Source organism: Lithobates pipiens, unplaced genomic scaffold (genome assembly GCF_037356315.1).
Source record: "Lithobates pipiens isolate NorthernLeopardFrog02 unplaced genomic scaffold, aLitPip1_a1.2 Scaffold_22, whole genome shotgun sequence".
NCBI classification, from domain to species: Eukaryota; Metazoa; Chordata; class Amphibia; order Anura; family Ranidae; genus Lithobates; species Lithobates pipiens.
Window position 1 is genome coordinate 192,139,839 of NW_027507784.1, and position 26,478 is coordinate 192,166,316.

The window sequence follows — 26,478 nt, forward strand, 5'->3', positions numbered from 1 at the left end:
TTCCCAGCGTGCCTCGCGGCCCCTCGCTCAGCCTCCTTCCGGCAGTGGGTCTGATGGTCGGATTGTGTGTGTGGTTGGAGCGACTCTCCGGGGAAAGATGCAGGAGCTCATCGCCTGTGTGGATCATATCCGCTTCGACCTGGAGCTGGCTGTGGAGCAACAACTGGGGGCCCAGCCTCTCCCCTTCCCCGGCATGGACAGTGAGTGGCTGTAGTGTGTGTGTGATCATCGGAGGGGCTCTCCTATACTGACCTACCTGTGTGCTCCCTTCCCCCATCATCTCTGCCTATAGGGGGTGTGCCCATCATTAGATCCGTGTATTGTCTGTGCAGCTGGATGAAAAGCTCTGAAAACTTTGTAATAAAGGAAGAAGCACTGGCATTGTCTTTGGTTCATGTGTCCTCCTGTGCTCTATGTCTTGGTTACATTCTGTTAGTGGGTCATTTCCAATAATGTGAGGAAGGTTTACCCCATTTTGTTTTTGTTTGCTGTGTGTTTTACTGGGGGGGATTTCACTTCCTGTCTTGGAGACACAACAGGAAACGAGAAGAAATCTCCCCACGCCACAATCACACTAGCGCAGTGTTCAGAAGGTGGTGATCTCTCTTTTCAATCCCAAGGAGGACTTTATATTGTAGTATTATGCCACAACCACATGCCCTTGGGTTGGCACCCGGCTGTGTCTATGAATACAAGGAGTCCAGCACACTCCATGCAGCAATGATCCTGATTTAAGGATGAGCTCAGGTGTGTTTGCATGGTCCACGTGCAGAGCCCGCCAAGTAGTTGGCGCGGCGCTGCGCTAATCACAGGCAGTGAGACATTGCCCCGATGTGTGGCTGCAGAGATCGGGACAATGTCTCACTGCCTGTGATTAGTGCAGCGCCAACTTCCTGGCGGGCTCTGCACGTGGTCCATGCGAACACAATGGAGCTCATCCCTAATCCTGATCATAGAAGGTGCCCTGGTGAAACGGCAAATGACGCCGCTAAAACTTCCGTCCAGTCAGAGATATCACCAGCACACCATGTTCTGATGAACAGAGGGGTTACTAAATGTCGCTGCTTTCTTCTGGTGACATTAAACCATCCTGACTGTTTTCTTTACAATACGTCTTTTTATTAAGGTAGAACTAAAAGCAAAACCCTTTTTATCTCTCTTTGGATAGATTAAAGTAGGGTTATAACCCCCGTAAGGTCTATTTTTGTCCCAATGGGGAGATTTCCCACAGCTTCTTGGCCCGTAGCCAAACGGAAGTGATAGGAAATTGTGCAAATTAAGGGAATTTTAGGCTGGACTTCTCCTCTGGGTCACAGCAGCGCAATCTGTTTTGCACTCCAGTGACCCGTTTTCACCAGAGTGTTCTGAAGTCCGCTCTCCACTGATGTCACAGGAATCGGTTGAGGCCGAGCGTTATCCCGTCTTCTGAAGTCTGGACCTGACAGTTTTCGGCCAAGTGCATCCTGAATTTTTGGTTTCGGCACCAAATTTCCATTTGGTATACCTCTAGATATCAGTAAACAATGTTTACCACCCCATGTAGGAGTTATGCATGTGACATCAGCAAACATAAGTGCAATATTCCATGATGAGAGCCCCTTTCACCCTTCCTATTCACTGACGTGGAAACTTATGACACTCAAAATATGTAGGTTATTAATGCTCTTTGCTTTCCATGTTAAGAGGTTACCTTTTCCTTTAATAGTTGTCAGCAGGGCATTTATCTTCAGGAACAAACCATGGGAGAGATTTACTAAAGCTGGTGCAGCTGCACATAGAAACCAATCGGCTTCTAACTTCAGCTTTGACAATAAAACCTGGAAGCTGATTGGTTTCTATGCAGAGCTGCTCTAGAGTTAGTAAATAACCCCCATGTCTGCTAACAACCAAAGTGCAGCAAATGGTGTAGAGCAGGGGTAGGCAACCTGGGGCCCTCCAGCTATTGTGGATCTACATTTCCCATGAGGCATTGCAAAGCTGGCAGTTTCAAATCCTCCCAGAGGCATGGTGGGACTTGTAGTTCTGCAACAGCTGGAGGGCCCCAGATTGCCTACCCCTGGTGTAGAGACTTGAGCCCCTTTCACAAGAAGGTTCCGATTAAGTCCACCTGTCAGTTTTTCAGGCAGACCTGATCGGACCCTCCATTCACGCCTATGAACAAGTGGGTATAAATGGCCTACCTCTAACCTGATTGGGTGCGCTAAAATTAAAAAAACGGAACACCCCCCTCTGTCTCTGCCAATCATTTTGGAGGGCAGTCTGTTGTAAACGAACAGCCTTTACTCCTAGCTGCTCATAGAGCAGAGTGGGTTCTGTCTGTGTCCCCTATGCATAAACCGAGCCGACCTGGACCTCTCATCAGACCGTTCAGTAGACCAATCCCCTGCTGAGTAAATCGAAATCCGCCTCATGTGAAAGGGGCCTTAGATAAAGGCCATTAAAGTAAAGAGAGATATAGAGGTGAAAAATTAAAGTAAAGATAGCTGTTAGTGGGGAAGTAGAGGAAAGAATAAATGCCGGGGACGAGTTCTTCACAATGTTATGCCTGTAGAGGCAAGCTTCATCATTTGTCACACAAGGATCTATCACAATCTCTTAGAATGAAATATTCTATCCCTGGAGACCAAATCTCCTCAACTTTACAGGACGGATCATTAAGTATTGCTGCCATTTTTTCATACATCCCATACCACGTCATGTTTTGTTTCACTTGAGCAGTCTTTGGCGTGAAGGACCGCCACCCATTTGCCAGGGTTTGTTTCACCGCAGTAAATAGGATCGTCAAGAGACAGAATTGTTTATTGGTACATTTAGGGGGTTTTCAGAGTCAGCAGTGATACTACTGGCAACTTCCTGTCCTGTGTGTTATTATCTGAATAAAGTCATTTGTACGGATTTATTGGGCACATCTGGCAAGCAGCTCTAACTTCCAGACATGACCTACTAAGCTTAATTGGCCACTCCACAAAATATACCACAGCAATATGAATGGACCTGAGTGGCTGACATTTTATTTTGTAGGCAGGCAGTTGAGGGGGCCTTCCGGGATTTACACAGAAATACAGAGGCACACCTCCAGATCTGCAGTTCTCATTGGCCCTATTATGACTCATCCACCCCCTTCCCCCCTCCTGGCAAACTTTCGTGAGATCTGTGCATTATGTCATAAGCCTAGGCTAATGACCGGACAAATAGGAAGTGGGCTCTATAATCTATTTACTGGCAGAAAAAAATCTTTTTCTATCAAAGTTAAAACAAGGGCAGAAGATTTAATAGCTGGAAAGTTGATAAAAAATGACTGTAGGTCCGCTTTAACCACTTCTGGATCAAGCTTATTTCTGACATTTATATTGACATTATTTTTATTTTTTTTTATTTTTTTATTTTTTAGTAGAGACCCTAGAGCAGTGATGGCGAACCTTGGCACCCCAGATGTTTTAGAACTACATTTCCCATGATGCTCATGCACTCTGCAGTGTAGTTGAGCATCGTGGGAAATGTAGTTCCAAAACATCTGGGGTGCCAAGGTTCGCCATCACTGCCCTAGAGAATAAAATGGAGATCATTGCAATACTTTGTCACACCGTATTTGTGCAGCGGTCTTACAAATGCATTTTTTTTGGAAAAATAACACTTTGTTTTTAATTAAAAAATAAGAAAACGGTAAAGTTAGCCCAATTTCTTTATATATATTTCTTATATATATAAAGAAATTGGGATAACTTTACCGTTTTCTTATTTTTTAATTAAAAACAAAGTGTTATTTTTCCCCAAAAAAATGACTTGACTCTACATTTTTTTTTTTTTTTTTTTTTTTTTTTTACAGGTTACCTGTTTAGAGTTACAGAGGAGGTCTAGTGCTTGAATTATTGCTCTCGCTCTAACGTCCGTGGCCATACCTCACATGTGTGGTCTGAACATAATTTACATATGTGGGAGCGACTTGGGTGTGTGTTCGCTTCTGCGCACAAACTCGGAGGAACGCGGCGGTTCAAATATTATTTATTTTACTTTTATTTTTACACTGTCCTTTTTTTTTTTTTTTTTTTTTTTTATAAATTTTTGATCACTTCTATTCCTATTACAAGGAATGTAAACATCTCTTGTAATAGAAATAAGCAGGACAGAGCCTCTTTAATATGGGATCTGGGGGTCAAAAATACCTCAAATCTCACATTTACACTTAAAAGCAATAAAAAAGATATTTTACTTTTACACCAAAAAAAGGGGGCCCTTTAAAGCCGGAGGGCGGAAGTGACGTTTGACTGTCCTCCAAGGGCATAGTCGAGTGGGTCCATCTTGCCCTCACTCCACTTCCTGTCCATCCCTCCAGCATATCGGATCGTTTTCGGCGGCAGGGGAGGGCCGCACCACCCTGCCATCCATAAAAGTGATCCTGTGGCAATCTGGAAGAGGATCGCCCACTGTGTACAAATATACCAGGTCTATGGCAGCTATGTGCTGCCATGACCCCAGTATATAACCTCATGATCATCCCATTGCATTGACTGGTACCCCAACACCCCTGCATGGCAGTGCCCCACAATGCATGGTAACACACTACCAAAAATGCAGCCTATAGTTTTACTTTTTTTTTTTTTTTTTTTTTTTTTTCTTGTTGTTTGGACAGTCTATTCAATTGATTGGGCTGCCTGAACACAACACAACACAGGCCAATGCATGACATTGAATGTGAAATCAGGAAGCTTACCTTATATAGAAAACATATAAACTGCCACTATGAATAGCAAACTGTTCTTGCAAGCCTATTCTGCTGTAGAGCATACCAATGAAGTCTAAGGCAATTTATAATGTACATGAATTTGATTGCCTCTTCAGAATTTCTTTCCTGCATGTTGTTTTGCTTTAAATTACTCTTGCCAGTTTAATAGTGAAGACACTTATGCCTCGTACACATGATCAGATTTTCCAACAACAAATGTTGGATGTGAGCTTGTTGACGGAAAGTCAGACCGTGTGTATGCTCCATCGAGCATTTGTTGTCGGCCTTTCCGCCAACAAATGATGGCTAGCAGGTTCTCAATTTTTCCGCCAACAAATGTTTGTCGGACTTTCCAATCGTGTGTACACAAGTCCATCAGACAAAAGTCCACGCATGCTCGGAATCAAGTACGATCCGGAGATATAACTAGCGTTCGTAATGGGATATCACATACGTCTTGTACGTCACTACGTTCTTAATTCTTGGCCAACATTTGTGTGACGTTGTGTATGCAAGACAAGTTGGAGCCAACATCCTTTGACAACAAATCCGTGGATTTTTGTTCAAAGTGCGATCGTGTGTACGGGGTGTTAGACTCGGGTCATACTAGCCGCAAAAGTTGGGCAATTTTCAGTGCAACTTTGGAGTCTGACTTTGATACGACTTTGAAGTGACTTTGATAAGACTTACAATCTGGCATTAAAGTTGTGTCAAAGCTGGATCAAAGTAGTGCAGGAAGCTTTTCTGAAGTTGCAGTGACTTCAGTAGTGTCAGTTGGAACTGCTCTCATAATGATGCATGGAATTTAACGTCCTACAAACTTTAGGGCTCACAAATTGGATCCTAAGTCGCACTAGTGTGAACCAAGCCTTGGGGGGTCTAGTTTCAAAACTTTTCTCAAGCATTCACTCAGCTGTCACAGATAATCGTGTGTTTTGTATATGTTTTCCTTAGGGCTGAAACAACTAATCGATTAATCAACAACTAATCGATTATGAAATTAATCGATTACTATTTTCATAATCGATTAATCGGCCACTAACATAATGGGGTTAAAAAAAATCTAAAATTAGCCCTTTATAGTACAAAATGAGCAAATCGCTACTGTAAATATTACTTTCACTGTCCCATAGTAAAAAATGAACCCCTTACAGTAGCGACTATTTGCTCTTTTTGTTTTGTACTAATTTTAGTTTTTTTAACCCCATTATTTTACTAAACATCTCAGGCCTGGGTCACACCTCTGTGTTTTTTGGTGCTTTTTGCAGAAACACACTACAGTTCATTTACATGGTTTTCTATGGGACATGTTCACATCCATGATTTTTTTTCAGCTGCTACGTATTTAGAAAAGATAAGGAATTTTTTTAACGCAAAACGGTGCTTTTTTGTCTTTTTGGCTCAATATACTTCAATGGAGAAGCTGCAGAAAAGCATGTAATAATGCATTTTTGCGACAATTTGTGTTTTTAATCTGCCCACAAATTGGGCAAAAAAATATGTAAAAATGCAAATCGCAGCAAAATTACATTTTTTTTTTTATGGTTATTAACCGATTATTCGATTAATCGAAACAATAATCGGCCAACTAATCGATTATGAATATAATCGTTAGTTGCGGCCCTAGTTTTCCTTTTGATCTTCTGTCAACTCAGTCTAATGGGCATAATGTGGTATTTGTCTTTGATTGAGGTATTTCAGGAAAATACTGTATTTATGGCCTGCAATAATAGGAAATAAACTTGATAGGCAAAAACCAAAACTGTGTGACAGCTGAGTGTATGCTTGAGATGTTGTACAGCAATATCTCTATACATAGACCCCTGCACATATGTTTTGAAGTGTATAGGTCGACTTCTGTAAGAATGCAAAACCTATTTCAAGCAAACAAAATTCTGTCAACACAGGCCCTAAAGCCTTGTATACACTAGTATCTTTTGTTTTCGTTCAACCCAGCGGGGCTGAACGGAGAAAAAAAATGGGTTCTCATGAGGAGCCGCTGTACTAACATTGGATAGTTAGTACAACGGCTCCTCGTGAGCTGTCAAGTTTCTTTTTTTCCTTCAGCCCTGCTGGGTTGAACGAAACAATAACTACTAGTGTATACAAGATCTCACCTGTTGTTCAGGGATGCCCCCCATCCAACAGAACACTCCGGTCAGCAGACCTTTTCCAGGCATGCCTCCTCGACAGACCAGCTATTGAACCGGCTGATGCTGCCCAACATTCAGCCTGTGTGTACTAGGCTTTAGGAGATTTGTGTGCAGGCTGGCCAGCCATTGGTATAATTGGGCCATCAAAGGGTATCTAGTGATATTCCAGTAGGAAGGTGTGGAAGTGGAGGACCTGGCATTCAGTATAATTGAAAAATTTTGGAGGTAGCACTGTGCGCTTGTACACTTAAGGCAAGTACACACGATCAGAAAAACCATACGAAAAATACAGATTTTGAAACGATCTACGATAATCTGATCGTTGGTACACAGCTTTTGAGAGCCGATCATGACATTTCATGCTAAATTATCCAATGGGATAAGCAGGAAACATTTTCTTGTACAATACCAGATCACACAATTTTCATTTTAATCAGTACAGTTGTCGTATGAAAATACAATGCAATACATTACATCACTTCCAAATTTTTATTCTATCCAACAAGAATTTTTGTAACTTTAGTAACCTCTTCATTTTCGATATGAGACTAGAATAAAAAAAAAAGACAATCATTGGTGTCTCGAGAGTACCAGGCATTACTTCCTGTAGCTGTCAACACTTTTGTGCTCATGAACGTTTTCTGGTGATGGGTGTACTTTAATTTGATTCCAGCGAGCACTACACAGTGTTACTGGAGATGTACTTCCTGAAGCCTGCCCTGTACCACCAGTTACATTCATAATGCCAAAGCACATTTAAATGTAATTCGTGGCAATGAGAATTATTTCTGACACCTTTTTCTGTTTTATCAGTCTTTCTCCCTTTAGATCACTGACAAAAAATGGCTTGGGTGGACTGGTGCACTACAGTTATGCCAGGACAAAAACAGTGTTTACAGATGGTGCATTCAAGGGTTAATTTTCAGTATGACTGCAGTACTGTACTTGTTACATTTGTGAAATGTACTTACCAGTGTCATATTTTTTTTTCCACTTTAGAATCCGGGGCTGCTGTTTGTGAGTTCTTCTTGAAATCAGCATGTGGCAAAGGTAACTGTACAGACCTATAAACTCTATGCATTGTGGAGTTAAACTGAGCTGCGTTTTATTTTGTATCATGAAGTTCAGCCTTGGACTATATAAACTTGTATTCTTCTTCATGTGAGCAAGCCCCGCAGGAAGCTGTCCCCTGTATTGGTCCAATCATCTGTCGCTGGGGCATTCCCCCACCCGACTCTCTTATACAAGCCATCTTCAAGCCATACTTGCAGTTGCAGTGTGGCATTATTTTCTGTGGCCAGCTTTGCATCAAGAACTGTTGCCAAGGGCTTATTCAGACGGCAGATTAGTGCCATCCTTCCTGTAAAGCCGCTGGCCGATGCATGTGCATCCACCTCAGAATTGTATGCAGGCTTCTCATAGAAATGGATGAACACGCAGCGCAGGCATGGATACATCTGCACCTCTTGGTTTGACATGCGGGCAGGAGTGTGGCACGGATCTGAACGCAGATGCCTGGAATTTATCACACATGGGCTAATGCTTGTCACATTTGTCCCAATTTTTTTTTGATAAACGAATCCCATAGTCTGAGGCTGTAAATCATTTCTTCTAACATGCATACAACTAAGTATTTGTAACCCCAACATATCTTATTCCTGATATGCGCCTGCTGTACCATGTATTTATATGAAAAGGTATCGTGTTCTGTTTGTCTTGCTTCCTTTGTGTGAAATTCCTGGTGTTGCTGCCAGACCCTCTGCTTTCCTATTAAAAACTGACCACGCTAAGCAGGAGAACACACCGTGATCAGTTCTCTAGCTATGCTGGGAACTCATCCTGCTCTCCTCCAATGACCAGACCTGTCCTGACATGCCCCCTCCTGCACAGCATTTCACTGGGAGGATCAGTGTGCTGCAGCTTCTCCTTCCCCAGCTCTTATGCAGCTGAGAACAGAGGGAATGTGATCACTTATTAAAAAAAAGGTATTTATACACAAATGTTTGCCTTTCATTTCTATTTTAACCTGAATGGGTTGTTTTATAAGGCGAGGGTTTACAATCGCTTTAAGGCTTGATGTACTTTTTCCATGCGTGGTGTGGAAACTTAAGCTTTAAAAGGGTAGGGCTTGGGAAGCTAACAGACAGAATGACCCATCAGGATGTTGTGAAACCAAAAAGAATCAAAAGTCCTTTTATAAAATAAGGTGCTGGCTTTTTAAAATCTGAAGGTATTTCTGTGCCATCACTTTCATCAATAACTTAAAAAGCGTGGACTTTGCTCCAGTATAAAGGAGCCAAAGTTTGCTGTTACAATTTTGTAGATTTAATTACTGAATTTATTATATTTGCAGGTGGAACATGTCCTTTTCGACACATAAGTGGGGAGAAAACAGTGGTGTGCAAGCACTGGTTGCGAGGGCTTTGTAAAAAGGGTGACCAGTGTGAATTTCTACATGAGTATGACATGACCAAAATGCCAGAGTGCTACTTCTACTCCAAGTTTGGTAAGTGATTTTGTTTACTTCACTTTTGTAATCTGTGTTACAAAGGTTATGACTTATTTAAATTTTTTTGCTTTTTCTGAAATATTTCAGTAACTAACACAAAGAGCCTAAGAACAGCAGGCACTCTGGTACCAGATCATACTTTTCATTACAATAGGCATTAGGAGTGCTGCTAAAGTTCCTCCAAAATATCTTGTCTTTTAAGGTATTGGCAGAATAGCTATGGGCAGCAGTGTGTGTACCTACACTATCCATATTCAGTACCTCTTGATATTTTAGTGTAGAACCCAGCAGTGCTTTCATTAAGTCTGTATTTGTATAGGTGTCCTTCATGGGCACCTACTGTATTGAGAAAGGTGCTACATTGAACCCCCATATGGTGGCTATTATCAAATAGGAAAATTGTTTTGATAAAGATATCTCTCTATCTCCAATGCTGTGAAAAAGTATTTGACCCTTTTTCAGAATTTTATTATTTATTTTTTGCATATTTGTCACATTTAAATGACTAAAACTAATTTTATTATTACACAAAGACAACCAGAGTAAATACAAAATTCAGTTTTTAGATATACTGCAGCAGGGCAGCCCTCCTGCAAGAAATTGCGTACCTGTACGTGGTTTCGTGACACATCGGGAGCCAATCAGCAGTTTGGCTTTTTTGCCAGCATCCCACAATTGTTCTAAAGAGAGGCAGAACAGTGGTCTGCCTGAGAGGGGAAGAATGAGATCTTGTGTTTTCTGCTAAGCAGAACCAACACCCCAACCCCCCCCCCCCCAAAATGATGTTATCCTTTTCCCTGGCAGTGTCATTAGTACAGTGACCGCATGTTTTGTTTTTTAGCAGTGATTGCTGTATTGGTGTCGCTGGACTCCAAAAAGTGTCACTTAGTGTCAGACTTGTCCGCTGCAATGTCGCAGTCCCGCTAAACAGCACTGATCGCTGCCATTCCTAGTAAAAACAATAATACAGTTCAATACATATATCCCATAGTTTGGATTGCGCAAAAGTTATAGCATCTACAATCAATATATGCTTATTGGGATTTTTTTTTATCAAAAACATGTAGCAGAATACATATTGGCTTAAATTAATGAATACATTTTGATAATTTTTTTAATTGGGTATGCTTTATAGCAGAAAGTAAACAAAAAAAGGTTATTTTTTTTTTGTTTTGTTTTTACAGAATTGTTTGTTTTGTTTATAGGGAAAAAATAGTTTGGGTACATCGTCATATGACCGCGCAATTTTAAGTTAAAGAAACTCTGTGCCATATCGCAAAAAAAATGGCCCGGTCATGAAGGGTGGGTAAACCTTTGCGGAGCTCAGTTGGTTAAAGCCCACCCTCTTTGTGCTGCATATATGTTACATGGGTGCCAGAAGTTAATAGAGAGTAGGCTAGAAATAATTGAAATGTAAAAATGAATGTGGTTTTACGTTCTGACCATAGATGCACTTAAACTAAATCTGTTGTTTTATTAGGTGAGTGCAGCAACAAGGAGTGTCCATTTTTACACATTGACCCAGAATCAAAGATAAAAGATTGCCCTTGGTATGATCGAGGTTTCTGTAAACATGGTAAGAAGCATGACTAGGCTGCTTGATAAAAAATAATGTTGTAATTAGTGGCTTGTATAAAATAAAACTTGTTTTTGTGCTTCCAGGTCCTCTGTGCAGACATCGGCATACACGCAGAGTTATATGTGTCAACTATTTGGTGGGATTTTGTCCAGAAGGCCCTGGCTGTAAATTTATGCAGTGAGTTCCCTTTCCTCGTATTCAGTATTCACAAAACGATGTAAAACTATGGGCAGCACAGTGGTGTAGTGGGTAGCACTCTCCCCTAGCAGTAAAAAGGGTCGTTGGTTTGAATCCCAACCACGACACTACCTGCCTGGAGTTTGCATGTTCTCCCTGTGCCTGTGTGGGTTTCCTCCGGGTACTTCGGTTTCCTTCCACACTCCAAAGACATGCAGGTAGGTTAATTGGCTTCTGTCCAAAATTGGCCCTAGTATATGAATGGGGACCTAGGATTGTGGGCTCCTTGAGAGTGGGGACTGATGTGAGTGTGAAATGTACAGGGATAGGGACAATTGTAGACACTCACTCAGGTTGAACTGGATGGACTGGGGTCTTTATTCAACCTTTGTAACTATGGTTTAGTTTCCAATCATTTTTAGTGGCAATTTTCAGATAAGAAATGGAAAACATAAATAAATTAAAATAAACTTGCACACCGCTTTTATACGTAATAATGTAAAAACTGAAATAGCTGCTGACACCAATCACAATCCTGTATTGTGTATCAATTCATCAAACAATCAACTGTGAAGTGCTAAAACATTCTAAACACACTTCATGTGCATAAGGCTGGGTTCACACCGGAGCGATGTGGGAACGCCGCGAATCCGCGGCGTTTTCCCGCATCGCATGCCTCCCGCCGGCAGTTCACACTGCCCTATGCGGACTGCTGGGCGTGTCAGTGAAACCTTAATGACACCCCCAGATCAGTTTGCATATCGCAGTGCGATCTGCAAACTCGGACAGGAATCGGATCGCATGGTGTGAACACCCATGCGATCCGATTCTGCTGCGGACCAAAAAAAGGGTCCCGTGCGAGTTTGCGGCGGGTGCGATGCAAATTCAGCCATACTATCTGTATGGCTGAACTCGCATCGCACAGAGATCGGATGTGATTTGCACTGCAGTGCGGTGCGAATCACATCCGGTTCTCGCTGCCGCAGCAGTGTGATCCCAGCCTTAATCATGGAAATATAAGTATTTTGATCATAACAAACAGATTTCACTCCATAAATGAAACCAAAAAAGCATACAGTGCATAAACAAAAATTGTAAAACTGTGTTCATACAAAAAATCTAATATAACTTGCAAAAAATAAATTAAATTAAAAATGGTCCATAAGGTTAAAAAATCCCCACAATAAAGTGCTTCACAAAAGGTGTTCAAATTGAATCCACTCCTCTGCTTAAAAAAGTTACACATTGGATCCTTTTTTTTTTTTTTGTGCACAGAGTAGATTCAATTGGTCTATGACAGGGGTGCCCAACCTTTTGAAGAGCGAGGGCCACTTAAGCAACTTGATAACTGGTCGCGGGCCACAATGAGCAGAGCAGGCGGATGACAGGTCCTTGCAGAGTGGACACGGACACAGCCCACTCTACTCTATGGGTCCTCCGATCCACCCTAGCGGAAGGGGATTGAGCTCCTGTTTTTTGTTTTTCTGGTTTTTGTTTTGTTTTTTGCAAATCAGATTGGAGGTAGTCAGGTATAAAAGGACACAAATCTGTTTACATCTGCCATTTCATAGAGGTGAATGGAGGGTTTGATTGAGTTGGACCGATTGTGTGAAAGGGGCCTTTCCCACTAATGCAGCGCAGTGCACCTGTGTCTTTCCTGTGGGTTAGCTACACTTTGCCATGTACTTCTATTATATCCTGCAGGTGTGGTGCACTTTCTGAAAACTCACCAAACCCGCAGGTAATAATAGAAGTCTATGCCTCAGTGTAGGTAACCTGAAGGTGCAATGTGCTGCACCTGCGGATCAGTTTGAAAGCAGCCCTGTAACCACTGTGCAGATATGCCCATATATACACTGCAATTTTAGTAATAAACTGACCTTTAATAACAGTCTTTCAATATAGGTATCGCCGGCTGTTGCTGTCCCCGGCAGAGTGCATTTGGTATCACTCCACCTGTGGCAAGAGACGGCGCTATACAGGAAGCATCAGCTTATACAGTTCTGCTCCACAGCTGCTTGCTTTGCCGGCTTCGTTAACAACAAAGATGCTCTGGGATGGCGGGTCTACCACCCATGATCTGGGTTTGCCAATCTGCCATCCCACAGAAGGAGGTTGCGGGCCACATCAGAGGGCTCCACAGGCCACTGGTTGGGCACCCCTGGTCTATGACATAAAATACATTTACGTTTTTGCTTGTGACATAACAAAATTTGTAAAATTTCAAGGTGTATGAATATTTTTTCAAGGCACTGTATATTACAGCTTGTCAATACTTAGATGTGGCTGAATTTCATTTTTTTTAGGCATTTGTTTTCTTTGTTATCTGTTCATTTGGACAGTAAGACTTATTTTTCAACTTCAGCGGTTAGAAGGTTGACATGAACAATTTAGCACCAGCCATGACCACCTCTTATTAATTTATGTAATTTATATCCCAAAGAAAGAGTTAAGGAGTGAGTGTAGCTACCATAACAAGGGAAGGGTGTTACAGGCCAGATCATCAGGTAAAATTAAAGAGGGAGAAAAAAAGACTAAACAGAAAACAAATGCAGCCACCACACTGAAGGACTGGTAAGCTGCAATATAATAAAGTTTTGTTTTTGGGTTTAGATGCACTTTTTTTAATCCTTTTCATTTTTTGGAGGATTTTACGCGAAACGACCACTCCTGGGAAGATTCAGTACTGTTGCGTGTATTATCAGTTTGGATGTTTTAACTGTCCCTGTGATAGTCAATACTTTTCTGTTTCAATTGTTTTTATTGAATATTTGGAAAGTAAAGAGCAAATAGTATAAAGCAGAGCAGCGAACTATCCTCACTAAGTTCTGTACCTTTTAAAAAACCTGCACACATATTATAAAGACATGTAATATAAGAGAGGACGTAGAAGAGCCATGGCCGAGAAGAGAAACTGACCATGGTCTCCCCTATAATCCCTCACTAAGAGGTAGATCAGAGTGCAACGCTTTTTTAGCTTTCCAAACAAAATGTGTTTTCTGATATAGGAGCTTCTTTTAATTGTGGTGTTATGGGCTTGTTGGTTCTTTGTGCTGGCAACTTCAATTCCTGGAAGGTTTTAGAATATGTGAAGACTATTTTGAACAGGGTTAGCAATAAACATCACTGCCCAAAACTTGATTGCAGAGCAACATTTACAGTATCTAGAAAGTCCTGGACGGGTTTCTGTTTTATTTATTACAGGCATTTATATAGCACTGTCAATTTACATACTATTCATTTACACCACCCCCTACCCTCAAAGAGCTTACGGGCTAAGATCCCTATCTCATATGCACATTTAATCCAATTAACCTACTAGCATGTGTGAGAGGAAACGAGTACCTGGAGGAAACCTGGGCAAGCACATGGCGAACATTCAAACTCCATGTAGGTGTCAAATCAGGATTTTTAATCAGGGAACTCAGTGCTGCAAGGCATAAGTGCTAACCACTGAGCCACTGTGCTACCTTAAGTTTTTAACCACTTGCCGCCCGCCCTATTACAAATTGACGGCGGCAAAGTGGTTTAATTATCCTAACCGGACGTCATATGACGTGATTAGGATAATGAGCCGCTGCGCGCCCCCGGGGGCGCGCATCGCGGCGATCGTTGTTATGGGGTGTCAGTCTGACACCCGGCAACTACGATCTCGGTAAAGAGTCTCCGACGGAGACTCTTTACCATGTGATCAGCCGTGTCCAATCACGGCTGATCACAGTGTAAATGGGAAGAGCCGGTGATCGGCTTTCCCTCACTCGCGTCTGTCAGACGCGAGTAGAGGAGAGCCGATCGGCTGCTCCTCTGACAGGGGGGGTCTGTGCTGATCGATTATCAGCACAGCCCCCCCCGAGGATGCCCACACTGGACCACCAGGGACACCACTAGACCACCAGGGAAAAGGTAATAAAAATCCATAATCCTCCCTAGACCACCAGGGTGCCAGTCAGCACAATGGGTGCCAATCAGTGCCCATAATGGATGCCAATCAGTGGCCACAATGGGCATCACTGATTGGCATGCATTATTGTTTGGCACTGATTGGCATCCATTACTATAACACCGATGCCGCCTATGAGTGCCCACCTGTGCCGCCTATGAGTGCCCACCTGTGCCGCCTATGAGTGCCCACCTGTGCCGCCTATGAGTGCCCACCTGTGCCGCCTATGAGTGCCCACCTGTGCCGCCTATGAGTGCCCACCTGTGCCGCCTATGAGTGCCCACCTGTGCCGCCTATGAGTGCCCACCTGTGCCGCCTATCTATGCCCACCTGTGCCGCCTATCTATGCCCACCTGTGCCGCCTATCCGTGCCAGCTATCCATGCCCATCCGTGCCAGCTATCCATGCCCATCCGTGCCAGCTATCCATGCCCATCCGTGCCAGCTATCAGTGCCAATTTGTGCCACCTATCAGTGTCCGTCCGTGTCGCCCATCCGTGTCGCTCATCCGTGTCGCTCATCAGTGCCACTTCATTGGTGCCACATTGGTGCCCATCAGTGCCACCTTATCAGTGCCCATCAGTGTAGCCCCATCAGTGCCCATCAGTGAAGGAGAAAACATACTTATTTACAAAGTTTTGAAACTGAAACAAAAAAAAACATTTTTTTTTTCAAAATTTTCGGTATTTTTTTATTTGTAGCGCAAAAAATAAAAACCGTAGAGGTGATCAAATACCACCAAAAGAAATAAAAATTTCATTTGGGTACAGTGTAGCATGACCGCGCAATTGTCATTCAAAGTGCGACAGCGCTGAAAGCTCAAAATTGGTCTGGGCAGGAAGGTGTTTAAGTGCCCTGTATTGAAGTGGTTAAGTCAGTTTCAACCGTCGCTCTTGATGGCAAAGATAAAAAAAAAAAACCTTCTGCATGCAGCTTCCCCTCCAGCACCCCTCTCGATCCAGTGATATGCACAAGAGCAGCGTCTTTCTGCTTTCTCCCTTCTGATTGGCTCAGACACAGCAGCAGGAGCCATTTGCTCTTGCTGCTGTGAGTCGCTGCCAGCAAGAAGGGGGCAGGGCTGAGCCATGCTCTGTGTCTATGGACACAAACACAGCTGGCTTGGAACTAGCATGCACGAGTGCTCCCATAGCAAGCGGCTTGCTATGGGAGCACTCGTGGGGGGGGGGCAGAAGCATTGGCAGGGGCCCGAAAAGAGGAAGTAAGTATAATATTATGTAGTGTGTGTGTGTGTGTGTGTGCGTGTAGCTATATAGATGCATATAGAGATAGATATATCTATTGATCGATAGATAATATAATATATTTCGAATAAACCATACTGTTTGATTTTGCAGCCCACGGTTTGAACTACCTATGGGTGCGACTGAACAACCTCCTCTACCTCAGCAAACGCAGCACCAGCAAAAGGTAATTCTATTACATCACCTGCTAGGAAGTAGGGGCAAACTCCAACAAGATCATATTTATAAGACTTTGTTATTCAATTTCCACAATTAAAATTAAATTGCATACCCGCTGTAATCTCTTAATAACCTGCTTTAAATTCTGGGCCTTCCTGATTATTTGAAAAGCTTGCCTGCACATTCCTATAGGGCAGCATGGATGCTTATCAAAGTGATGGGCTAATAGGAATGTGTGAGGGGTGGCAGGTAGTGGCAGACTCCAACACTGCTTTGAAGTATCGGCGCTTTGTTGTCATAATGACCCAGCATTCAGACATAAAACAAAGTATTAGGGGTAAATGTACCTTTATAGCTGCTGTTTTTATTTTATTTTTTTTAATTTGCCATGTCCAAAATAAAAAAAAAGTACAGCAGACCAGCAGTGATTATGTACCTCTAGCACGTTTATTAAAAAAATGTTTTGTTTTTTTTACAGCAAAATAATATCCAGACATCACAGAGACCGTCCTCTCTTATACAGTTAACAAGTCAGACCTCACCAGGTCAACAACGTTCTCCACAGACAATAGGAGTCATGCAAGTACAAAGCAACAATACTGGAAACCGGGGACCGAGGCCACTCGATCAGGTCACCTGTTATAAGGTCAGATATAACATGACATCACTTGTAAAGCATTTTACTTTTATCTTTTTGTATAGGTTTAAGTGGTACCTATGTTTATAACTGAATGGTCTCAGTAATACAGACTGACCATAGGAAAGAATGGATCCACTTAAAAAAAAAAATGCAGTCATTTTAAAGCCGAACAGTTTTGCCATGTCGGCTTTAGTTCTGTTGATTCATTAAACACTTTGGGGTTTGTTAATAAGAAAAGAAAAAAAATGCAGACCTATTTGTCCTTTTAAAACTGCACGTTTGTTTTGTGCAAATGAAGAAAATTGAATGTTACTAAGCTATTTTCTCTCCAGCACATATTTTATTTATAGAGACTAGAATAAATCAGGAAATGACCTCATTGCGGCCAATAGATGGAGTTGATGATCATGGAAAATAAATATGCATTTCCGATGATCGTCATCTCCATCTACTGGCCATCATGCAATATTTTCCCAAAGCACTCTATTATGAATGAATGCCCCTTTTTACACAGAACTAATTCACATACAGTTTCACGGGTTGAAAAGCTCAGTGTTTTTTTTTTTTTTTTTTTTGGTAATACAGTCCTTTTTAGTCATTCATTTTGTATAGCAAGTATTACATTCAGTATGTATTTTGTAATGAAAACTAGGGGTAATGCGACAATATGAACAAAATGAATGCATAGTTAAGACAATTGACCAACACTGCAGGTCCTTTAACAGCAGTAATAACAAAGTACATTGGACATAAGACATGTGAAACAGTCCTTTGGAGTTATAATTGCAGAGAGCTAATTCATAAAAAATAAAAATAAATGACCGGAGCAGAAAATTTAATAGAGAATATGGGGCATTTGCAAGGTATGTGTTCCAAAGGTTTATTTTATTTATTTTTTATTTTTTTATTGTTATTTAAGGGAGATTATTTAGGGAGAGAAGTAAATAAAAAAAAAAAAGTTTTAACCAGTGGGTAACTTTCAGATAACTAGTTTTGCTGTAGATACAAAGTAAAATATTTTATTTTACCACAATATCTAGAGCCCATTTAGACCCGTCTGTTCTTGTGCATTGTGTTAAGGCAGCCTATTATTTTGAATGGACTAAAAAAAACAGACTTCAAGCATTTTTTACACCGACATGCACTACAACACACGGTAGTGCATTACCTTGCATTGTGGTAGGTTGCAACACACATGTATTTGAGCTGCATTGCCTTAGGGCATTGGGGCGCCATTCAAAATGAATGTTATTACAATGAGCAAATGCACTGCATGACAAAGATTTTGTTGTTGGTATAGTCATGTTTTTATGGGTTTTATAACATAGGGAGTTAATTCATAGTGAAGTGAAACAGGGTAACGTACAACATACTCTATGTTGCCAAAAGTATTGAGAGACCTGCCTTTACACACACATGAACTTTAATGGCATCCCAGTCTTAGTCTGGAAAGGCTGTCCACAAGGTTTAGGAGTGTGTCTATCTTTGACCATTCTTCCAGAAGCGCATTTGTGAGGTCAGGCATTGATGTGGACGAGAAGGCCTGGTTCACAGTCTCTGCTCTAATTCATCCCAAAGGTGTTCTTTCTGGTTGAGGTCAGGACTCCGTGCAGGCCAGTCAATTTCCTCCATCCCAAACTCGCTCATGGACCTTGCTTTGTGCACTGGTGCGCAGTCATGTTGGAACAGGAAGGGGCCATCCCCCAAACCGTTCCCACAAATTTGGGAGCATGAAATTGTCCAAAATGTATTAGTATGCTGACGCCCTAAGAGTTCCCTCCACTGGAAATAAGAGACCAAGCCCAATCCCTGAAACACCACCCCACACCCTAATCCCCCTCCACCAAATCATTTAGATTAGTGTACAAAGCAAGAGAATAGGCCTCATGTACACTGCTGCTGCCAAACGGATGTTTAGGAGCAGTTGGACATTTTTTTCAGCTCTTCTGTTCTCTTATCAGTACATGTACACAGGGTCATTTATAGTAGTTTCTAGGCAGTTATGTTTAGGGGCCTTTTTTGGAAAGCAAAAAAAAGGAGTTCAGGGGCTGACTTTAGAGGCATTTCAAGAGCTAAATGCGGTAACTTGCGTTTAGCCTCATTTTTGTTTACAGGCATTTTTTCATTTTTGCCTATTTTGAGAAAAAATTTTAATAAAAAAAATAATAGATATTTTTTTTTTGTAAACATGGGTTACTATCTGTCAAGCTAAATAGTTCAGGAGAGTTTGTAAAAACGTCCCATGTACATTAAGCCATAAAGACACGAATGAGTGAGTTTGGGTTGTAGGAACTTGACTGCCTTGTGTATGTACGCTATTTTACAAAAATCATTGGGACACCTGCCTTTACACGCACATGAACTTTAAAAAATAAAAATTATATATATATTTTTTTATTATTATTAGCATTATTTGTTTTTCCCCCCTCTTATGGACAATTGTTATGCACTTTGTGTGCAGGAATCCCCTTTAATTAAGGCACACCTGTACGTTATCTTTGGGCTATGCTATCCTATTTAGTGCTGGCTATTGTGAAGTTCTGCGTGGATGATAGGCCTGTGAGGGGTGAAAATGTGCTCTAAGGCCTCAGGACTTTTATTTAACTCGCCTAGAAGCTGAGCTTTTACAGGCTCCAAGCTCTTGGGTGCACATTAATATAATTGGCCAGAATAATTCATTTATTCTGGTCAATGAAATTAATTAATGCTGAAGCATTAAGGCTGGCCTTTACACTGAGGCGGTTTTCGCTAGAAATAGCCACTAAATAACGCCTGAAAACTGCCTCCCATTAATTTCAGTGTAACTTTTCACACTGGGGCGGTGCGCTTGCGGAACATTAGGAAAAGTCCTGCAAGCAGTATCTTTTGGGGTGGTTTGGGACCACTGTATACAGCGCTCCCAAAACACCCTGTACGTTGAAATGAGTGGGCAGCGCTTCCAAAGCAATTAGGAAGCGCCGCAACATGGCGCTTTTAACACCTTGAGCCGTTAGCAGGAGTTAAAAGCATCCTGCTAGTGGCCGAAAAGAGCAGCTAAAAGGAGCAACACTTTAGCGCCAAAACTCAGAGGTCCCAGTGTGAAAGTAGCCTAGTTTTTAACAGCTGTTATTTGCGTCAAATGTTTTTTCTGCCTAAATTCTGCTGCTCCTGAACGCACTGGCAGTAATTTTTTTCCCTGCCTCTAAAAGCTCCTGCCACTAATCACTGCTAAAAGGCTGTGTGTGCATGGACACATACACTAACGGAGGGGCATTTAGAGGCAGGGAAAAAAAAAACACCAGACACCCCTAGAAGGAGCTGTGAAACGTCTAATGTGCATGAGGCTTAAAGGGTTAAATAATAGGCCACCTAAAGCTAGAAGGTAAAGCATACTTTACAGCCATCCTGACTAGCCATGGCAGTCCCAACATTACACCCTGTGTTTTATCTTACTGTTCTGAATCGGAAGGGTATAAATGACATGCGTCTTACTACCCAAGATTGAAAATGTTCTTCTTACAACTTGGACACTTAAAGTGGTTGTTAAGCCAACACAATAAAAACATCCCTTCCCTCTGTAACATAATCTTATGTCCCCCTGTGCCTGTGTTATATAAAACATCTGCCCATCTGTACCTATATGAGAGCATCTCCCGACGCTGATGTGATACCTCTGCTCTTGCCTCTGCCCGGCTGATTGCTATAGCGGGTGGGGCCAAGCACTCTCCATGACGTCTGCCGGGAAGGAGTAAAGAGAGCCAAGAAGTCACGTGAGTGCCGGGAGACTCTCTGATATAGGTACAGATTGGCAGCTTTTTTTTTATATTACACAGGGACACATAACATTTTGTTACAGGGGATGGGATGTTTTTATTGTAGTTATTATAGTAGCAGCGCAGGGAGGGGGTGGTCACTGACACAGATAGGCAGTCGGCGGGGGGGGGAAAGAGGAAGAGCAGCGAAGGACAGAGCAGGGCTGCAGATGACAGAGGCACATAAACTGACCATGGTGTCAGAGCTCAGCGGCCATGATAAACCATGGTCGGTTTACAGGGGGAGGGTATAGCCAGGTAGGATCAGCCAGGTTTTTTAGGTGATAGAAAGGACCAAATTACACAGCACAAGCACTGTGCTGTTATTCATGGTTTAAGTGAGCAGGATCTGTTGGGTTTTTTTTTTTGGTAACAAACACTTTAACCGCTTGCCAATCGCTTAACACATATATGTATAGCCTAGAAAGGTGGGCTTTAACCATCGTTGCCAGACATACTGTATGTATGGGGTTGCGTTCTGAGAATACACTCATTGTACGCTCCCAGTATACTGACACAGCTGTCGCTGACAACTTTTGGTTGGCCTTTTGATTGGTAGCCAGCAGGACTGGTGACCGCTTTGAGAGCCTATCATTGAGGTCAAATGATACAAATTCCACTCTGCCTCCTGTGTGTTTAAACCTGAACTTTAGGAATTCAGACACTTTCTAAAATGTACTGACTGAGTTTTGTATTATGTGAAGCCATCACAAAACACAAATCTTTCTGTGAATAGACGGTGGAGGGGAGGGGCAGGCAGAAGCAGCAGCTTACTGGGTAAGAAAGCAGCATCGCTCTTGTCAGAGAGCCAAGAGTATAGCTCTACTCCTGGCGTTCATTAACACTATTGATTGTAAATTGGTAACATGCATGCAAGATCGGAAATAAAATTCTCAGTTACGGTACTCCCTTTTTTTTTTTTAAGGCACTCCCATTAAATTCTGAGGGGGCCAAAGCACACAATTATACCTCAAAAAAGCTGATATACTTTTTCAAGCTTTACATGAAAGGTGACAAGCAACCTAAAGCCCAGGTGTAAACTAGACCATTGAGAAAATTTGGGTCCATCTTCACAAATGCACAGGTGTGAATGGAGCCTTAGTATGTATTGGTTATACATATATCTGCGCTGAAATTTTATTATTACTTTTGGATTTTTGAGAAAAATGCTGTTAATAGAGGATACATTTTGATAAAAGCATACATAAATGTGTACATTAAAGTGTTTCACTTTGTATTTTGCAGTGCGGCGAGAAAGGACATTATGCCAACAGATGTACAAAAGGCCATTTGGCATTTTTAAGTGGCCAGTGACAGGAGTTTGATATTCGTGGATCCATTCGTTTAAGGAATGCAGATGTTCTTAGGTGGACACTGGGGTTTATTTTTTTACATATAATTTTAACTAGTCCTGGAACTTCTACTACTTCTGTAAATAACTGGGCAGGCTTCTGATGATTACAATGAACAATTTCTAACACAAACTTTTTGTTCGTCAGTTACCAAAAGCTATTTTGGCTATTACCTTTTTTTAAATAAATGGTGTACATTTACCCAGTGCTGTTTTCACTACATACATTTTTATTGTGTATTTTATCTAGTCTGTATTTTTTAATTCAGATGGAATTCTGTACAAATAGAAGTTGAATTTTGGTGTAAGCCCAGTTGTGTCTGAAAGTTTCCATTCTCCAGCTCCTACACTGCATGCATGTTATGGGGCAATCAAATTGATGAAGTAAAGCCCATGTGTGAGCTTCCATATGAGGCTTTCCCCACAGGTGTATGCTTTATGACATAAGCATTGCTGTTGCTATATTACACTTTTCAAATAAAGGCTTACCTGTAAATACCTTTCACACTGCTCACCTCATGTGACACAGCTCCAGTCCCAAGAAATCTTCTGAGGTCTGTAGTAAAACCTAAACTTCTGAATTTTGGGGGGTGGGGGGGGATCAAATCTCAGAAGAGAGCCCCAGTGGTTTTCTGTTGAAAATGAATATTAATTTCATTTGTTGATGTTGGTCTAATTCTTGCAGTAAAGCTAAGGAAAGTGACCCATGAGTAGTGTTAATACGCTTTTGATAAAGCTATTTACTATCACAGTGATACAATATGAACCACAGAAATGTAGCGCCAGACCAAAATCGGATAAAGTCCAGGATAATTTTATTTGTTGATTAAAAAAAACACCCAGCACATTTGAGGTGTAAAACCCCCAACCTTCATCAGGGCTGAATACAGTATAAAACTTGGATGGTCTCAAAGAAACCAGTGACTTCACCGATCTATATTAGAACTCCTCCTATTGAACTCTCTTCATAGAAGAACAACTTAACAGCCATTTCTAAGCAGCACTGGAGCTCAGATTTTGGTCTGTATTTCTATGATTTGGTATTACTAATTAGGGAATTGTTTCCTAGCTACAAACTGTAGATGACACAGTAGTATCTTACATGCAATGTGTCAAATATGTCAAAAGATCAAGCTATTGTTAATCCTTATTGGCACCACTTGGGTCCAGGGTTTTGACAAAAGCTTATCTAAAACAGTGGGAGTAGCTTAAAATGTGTATGTTGCCTGGCTAATTGTTTACATTGCTGGAAATATCACAATAGTACTTCTTTCCCCATTGTATTAGAAGGCTGGAAAACTAATCAAGTGCAAACATTTTTTCAATGACATTTGTGTGATGGACATTCCCATAAGGAAACTGATGATTCTTCTGAAAAACGTGTAAGTCTAAAAATACAATCTAGCTATATATACTGTGTGTATACGTGTGTGTGCATGTATAATATATGCACACACCATCCCACCGTTTTATTTTTGAGAGACCACAGAGAAATTTTTTTTAACACTCATACCCAACATTTGTTCACAATAGATACAACCCCTACTCCTAAATTTTACTACTGAAAACATGTTTCATTCTCCACGGCCTTTAAAGCCTTTCACCTGCAATCAGCAGATCGAGAGCAATGTCTAGATCCTGCACACTCTCAGTACACTGCCAGTACCTCAGATACGGGCAGTCAATTACTGTATGGCAGAAAGATCAATGAAATACGAGAACACTCACCAGCTGCCTTGCAGTTTATTGAGAACTACAAGTCGTCAGCAGCTGGTGTTGTTGTAGTCTAATTCATTAACGAGAAACAGAGAATGAATGACATGGTCGTGTGGGTGGCGGCCCTGCCTTCAAATTGTGACGGTGAGTGCAGGAAGAAGACCTGCCTGCTGTCACAAAACGGAGAGCACTGTTGGTGGGAAGTTGCTGTAAAGGACAAGTTAATTGTTACACCCTAAATCTGGGTGTAACAAGCTCCTAAAAGTGAACTTCGTTTTTTAAGAAGTGTCAACCAACCAGTCAATCCCAACCACTATCCTGGAGCTCATCGGTCAAATCAAATATAACTTCCAACTTTACTGCCAGATCCCTTTCTATTCCTAGATAGGCTTCTACTTCAGATTTATCATTCATTGTTCCTTTGTCATGAAAAGCAGTGAAATGGTATGTGTTAGGACCTGTTCTTTCGAGAGCCTCACATGAATACTGATCTCTGCTGTCCCGCTGTGGAATCTGCCCCAGTACCCACCATCCTCTCACATGGTGTTCCTTTCAGCTATTAGCCTAGATTTAAAGCCCAGCTCCAGGAAAATGTAAAATTATTCCTTGCAGTGGGTTTCATCTGCACTGCAAGGGTTGATTTTTATTTTTCTTCTAGGGAAGAGGAGGGAACACACTTACCTAATCCTCTGCTCCTCTGGAAAATAGTGCTCTGGCGGTAGACTTTTCTGTGTCAACACGTCCAATGCAGGACTATGGACTCTGCTCTGGTCTTGATGTCCGGATCCTAGATCGATGGAGCGTGGGGGAGAACATTCTGCAGGGGACTGGTCTAGCAACAGGAAGGAGCAGAGGATCAGGTAAGTATATATTTTTTGTTCCCTTGTGGAGGATGATGTGCCATTGCAGAGAGAAGTCCGCCATATGCAATCGATTATGACTAGCCATTCAGCCCATAGAAGAGATGAAGAATAGGCAGACACACAATAATGTCCGTGCAGAGGGGAAAAAATCCTTTGGAAAGCTGGCTCCTTAACACAATTGGCAAAGACTCTTTCTCCCCCATGTTTGCTGTGGAAAGGACTTGGAGTCCCACACAGACCACCTAAACCTGGTGAGCCTCGTAGGCCATTCCTATTTAAAATGCTGAATTTCAAGGACCGGGATGCGATATTGTATCAGGCCAGAACCAGAGGAGCCCTTATGAAGATGGATAATGTTTGCATATCATTCTACCCTTATTTCTCCGCTGATATTCAGCGACACAGAGCCAAGTTTACTGAAGTAAAGAAGCTTCTCCGTAAATATGATATTGCATATACTATGTTTTATCATGCCAAGCTTAGAATCGCAGCAAACGGTGCAACGCAATTTTTTGATACCCCTGCTAATGCGCACACCCTTAAAAGAGCACCAGCACCCATGGCCTTATTGTGCTTTTACCTTTTACTTCCTACTACTGTTGAGTGTGGATGCAGTAGGAGTAGATTTGAGCACATTGCTTCTTTTCTCAATCCTTCCTTTTCAGGCAGAGAGGAAGACATAAGTTGTTTGCACTACATTTCAGTAAGGACTTGGAGTCCAAGTTGACAAAAAAGGGGGGCCCCAACAGCGAGACATTTGGGGTCAATTAAATCAATCAATAAAATAAAAATAATTTATTGGCAACACACAGGGAGGTAGATAGATTAATAAGTCAATATGTAATAAGCAAAATTAAAAGGTATGATCACATAATACAATAAAATTCGTAGTACAGTAGCATTGTTACACATGATTAGTAATAAACTTATGGTGCACCCCAAAGTGTGTATACAGTAATAACCGATAAAATGAATTGATGATTTAAATAGAGCAAATCCAATAGTAGAATCATGGCTACTGGGGCATAGCATCCAATGGTAAAAAGCTTGACGCGTTTTGTGGATTGTTTCCACTCATCAGGAGCAACTATACATTACATTGGGGGTACCTCTGGTAAATAATATATTATCAATTGATTATAAAAGGAAAGTCAGAGTTGAACTGAGATATTGGGGGGACTGAGATGAGAACATCAACATGCTCTATGTTGCTGGGCTTTTTCATTGTTTAAATGATGCAAGGACTTTATTTTTAATTTTTTTTCCTTCTTTCTTCTTGGTTACCTAAATGTTTTTTTTTCTTTTTTTTTTTACCACCACTGACCCCTGCTGGTTGCAGGGTGAACCCTTTTATTTATTTTTTTGTGCTTGCCCAACTGGGAATATTTTTTTTTTTTATGGCAGACACTGTCGCCCACTCACCTGGACTTCGTCTGGGGAACCCTTTTACTTACGGTTACTAAAATGGAGATTTGGGGAGTCCCCTGAGGACTCTGCAGCTGAAAAATGTCGCTATAAATTGCTTACCAGTTTGTTGTTCTATATCTAATGTGTGTACTTCGATTTCATGGAATGTGAGGGGGCTGGGTGATGGAGTGAAACAAGTGGCATTTTTC

General features: G+C 41.6%; 1 protein-coding gene across 1 annotated transcript; it reads left to right on the forward strand.

Moving 5' to 3' along the window:
• CPSF4 (cleavage and polyadenylation specific factor 4) lies at window positions 1–22,485 on the forward strand. The gene is made up of 8 exons (XM_077448755.1): window positions 1–200; window positions 7,876–7,926; window positions 9,230–9,382; window positions 10,866–10,961; window positions 11,048–11,141; window positions 16,436–16,508; window positions 16,980–17,147; window positions 22,178–22,485. The coding sequence occupies exons 1-8, from the start codon at window positions 98–100 to the stop codon at window positions 22,244–22,246; spliced, it is 807 nt and encodes a 268-aa protein (XP_077304881.1). The 5' UTR covers window positions 1–97; the 3' UTR covers window positions 22,247–22,485.
• Window positions 22,486–26,478: the final 3,993 nt, after the last annotated feature.

What these genes read in the sequence shown, in the direction of transcription:
- CPSF4 (XM_077448755.1), top strand. Translation starts at nt 98, where the DNA reads ATGCAGGAGCTCATCGCCTGTGTGGATCATATCCGCTTCGACCTGGAG. An exon ending in CTACTTCTACTCCAAGTTTG is followed by an intron (nt 9,383 to 10,865) that starts GTAAGTGATTTT and finishes TTGTTTTATTAG; the next exon opens with GTGAGTGCAGCAACAAGGAG. An exon ending in ATCAGGTCACCTGTTATAAG is followed by an intron (nt 17,148 to 22,177) that starts GTCAGATATAAC and finishes TGTATTTTGCAG; the next exon opens with TGCGGCGAGAAAGGACATTA.